The sequence below is a fragment of the Cariama cristata genome, unplaced genomic scaffold (assembly GCF_000690535.1).
Source record: "Cariama cristata isolate BGI_N322 unplaced genomic scaffold, ASM69053v1 scaffold18057, whole genome shotgun sequence".
In the NCBI taxonomy this organism is placed as follows: domain Eukaryota; kingdom Metazoa; phylum Chordata; class Aves; order Cariamiformes; family Cariamidae; genus Cariama; species Cariama cristata.
In genome coordinates this window covers 14,706-17,694 of record NW_009627253.1, presented here as the reverse complement: position 1 = coordinate 17,694, position 2,989 = coordinate 14,706, and the positions used below count along the sequence as shown (strand labels likewise).

Genomic DNA, 2,989 nt, shown 5'->3' with positions numbered 1-2,989 from the left:
GCCCGTGCTGATTCATTTAGATCTGCCGGCAGCCTTTGATACCGTTGATCATGAGGAGATGTGGACGTGCCTGCGGACCCTGGCAGGGGTAGACGGAGTTGCACTTGAGTAGTTCCAGTCTTTTGGGAGTTTAGTTTAGTTTAGTTTAATTTTTTTTTTAATTTTAAACGTCTCTGAGAGATCCCAGAGGTTTAGCACCTCGTCTGCCCCGAGGGCTCTCGCTCTCTCTTTTCTCCTGTGGGGTACCGCAGGGTTTTTGATTTTTTATTTTTTTTTTTTCCTCGTTTGGTTTGTTTTGTTTTTTTAAATCTCACCCTCCTGTTCAACGGGTATGAGAGGCCGGTTTAAGGAGAGAGACGGCCGTCCTACGCCGACAAACTCTCAGCTCAAAGTCTCTTTTCACCGGACCCAGAGGTTGGAGTCGCAGTTTTTAGTCTTTTAATTTTTTTGCTAGGTTTTAGTAGAGAGACTGGCCACGATGAGAGCCAGCTCAGTCCAGGTTTAGACCAAAAATAAAACCGTGACGCCGGTGGGATAGGGGTTTAAGAAAAAAAAAAAAAATTTAAAATAAATCGGCTCCCCCGTGGTAAGGGGGGAGGGTGTGTGTGTGGGCATCTGCCTGCCCTTGTCTGCCGGGTTTGCAAACAAGGGATTTTCCTGCCGGATCCTGGGTTGTTCCCGGATTCCCGGGGAACAAAGCAAGTAGCCAAAAGCGCTTCTTTTCATCTTCGCCTGGCGGAGGAGGTTGCGACCTTTCCTCTCTCTCGGATGCGGACCTCGGCCCGTTAAACCCACGCCACCTCCGGATCCACGGATACCGCGAGGCGCTTTAGGCTGGACTTAACGGCTCCCGCGAGGGGGTGAACCCCCCCGCCATGCTCTGAAGACTGCGTTTGCTTTCCGGGCTTCTTTCTGTTAATTCCGAACGCTGGTTTTTAGGTTTAAGCAAACCCTACCCTGACCTCTCCTCGTGCTCCATCTCGGCTCTGAAGATCGGCTCGGGTGTTCTCTGCCACTTCCCAAGGGAAGAGGAGGAAAAAAAACGTAATAAAGGGGTGGTGGGGGCTAACGAGGGTGTTTCGACTCAAGGGGATTTGGATGCACCCCCACTTTGGGGTGCTCTGTCACTTGGTTGAGGTGCCGGAAGCGCAGAGCTCGGCTTTTTAGGGTAAAAAATTTCCCCTCCCGGTGCAGGGTTAGCGGCTGGGGCAGGAACCCGGCACGGCCGACTTCGGCTGGGCCAGAAACCAGCCACGTCGGATTCAATCCCAGCGGGATTTGGGATTTCCCAGCTCACCCGCTCGCTTCCCTGCACCGGGAAGGGGAAAATCTGGTGTCCCCCCCCAAGGCCACAGCTCGAGGGGTGGCTTTGGGGAACTGGAGTTCCTTTTGCTCTTTTGGTTTCTTTAATTACGTTTCCGTTTTGGATGGTTTCGTAATTAAATCACACACGCCTGGGAATGACAGTAGGTACGGTCTGCGAGTTAAATAAATAAAAACGAAAAAAAGAGAAAAAAATTAAAAAGAAAAAGAGAAAAACCACGAGAAGTGGTAAACCGCCTACAGAGAAAAGAAACCAGACTCAAGATTCAGAGATAAAAAGGCAGCGGAGTGGAACCTACGCTTCTCCCCATCGTATGCGGCAAGGCGTCCCGTCACCGCCACGCAGCACACAGCGAGACGTGGCTCCGTGCTGCTCCGGGAATTCGGCACGAGTTGCCGACTCTCTCGTTCACTCACCTTGAGGTATTTTTCCAGCATCTTTACGATGTGTTTGTTATTCAGGACGCTCTTGGCGACGTGTAAGCTGGTTTTCTTGAACTGTTCTGCGGCCATCTGCAAAGAAACCGAACGTCGGGGTCAGCTCAAATAGGGAAGAGTTCGAACGAGGAGCTCGGCTCCAGACTTTTTATTCCCTCTTCCTCTGCAGGGCTTGGGAAATCTGATCTAAAATCCCAGAAAACATCACAGAAGGCAGCGCCTGCTGCTCTTCCGCCAACACCAGCCCTCAAAAAAAGACGTGTTTTAGCTCCAGCAGCGGGAATATCCCCCAAATATCCCAAGGTCAAGTCCAAGACAGCGACGTTCAGGTCAAACACTCGAAGACAAAGGAGAGGAAGACGACTCCGAGGGATGCGCGGTGCCGACCGACGCTCGCCCCGTCTCCATTGCAATGTCCAAAGCCTCTCTCCGGCCTGGGCCAATTTAACCATCGATTACCTCTCATTTATTAATTCCCCAAAGGCAATTTTTCATTTTAATTTCTAACAAACGCTACAAATTTAGAAAGAGGAAGCATTTAGCCGGCACGTTTACGCAGTACGCCTGGACAACGTACCCTGCTAAACCCCTGGCACAAAAGAAAAGAAAAAAAAAAAAGGAAATCTGTTTTTTCAGATCACTTTTTCTGTCATCTCCCCATTTCTCATCCGCTCTTGTTCCTCTTACAGTTCCCCGGTCAGCGGCTTCATCTCATCCTGCCACCACAGACCGGACCAGAAGGATTTTTTTGAAGCCATAAATAAACCTCGAGGGTTCAAGACCGACATCCCCTCGCCTCGGCGGAGAGGAAAGGCTCCACTTCGGAGGCGAAGGTTGCTTACCCTGCGGTTTCGGTTGTGATCGGCGGATCGCAGGTGCCTCTGGAGAAGATGGTTTTGCGCAGGAATTAACATGTCGCACGCCATGCAGTGAGCCGCCTCGATCTTCTTGAAGAAATGTTCCTGGCCGATACCTACAGCCACGAGAAAATGTCAGCCAAAATCCAAAATAAATGAGACGTGCGGCCGGTTAATGTTGCGGGCAGCTTCCACCCTCTCTAACGACTAACACACTAATTCAGCGCCCGTATTCCTTCCAGTTTCTGCTTTCAGAGACAAAAAAAAAATCACGTATGTTGCTCTAAGATGGGGAGGAGAGTTATTCTGCTCTAAAACCGATCGTACCGATGCAGTATCCAAGCGTAGGAGGAAGGGTGATGGGGGTAACA

General features: G+C 50.5%; 1 protein-coding gene across 1 annotated transcript in view; it reads right to left on the bottom strand.

Annotated features, from left to right (window-relative positions):
• Window positions 1–1,740: 1,740 nt before the first annotated feature.
• AKAP8 (A kinase (PRKA) anchor protein 8) overlaps window positions 1,741–2,989 on the bottom strand; it is a gene marked incomplete at both ends in the record, with an annotated part of 15,771 nt that continues 14,522 nt past the window's right edge. Inside the window, 2 exons of the mRNA XM_009704380.1 lie at window positions 1,741–1,836; window positions 2,604–2,734. Coding sequence (XP_009702682.1) covers window positions 1,741–1,836; window positions 2,604–2,734 — 227 coding nt within the window. The remainder of the gene's footprint in view (window positions 1,837–2,603; window positions 2,735–2,989) is intronic.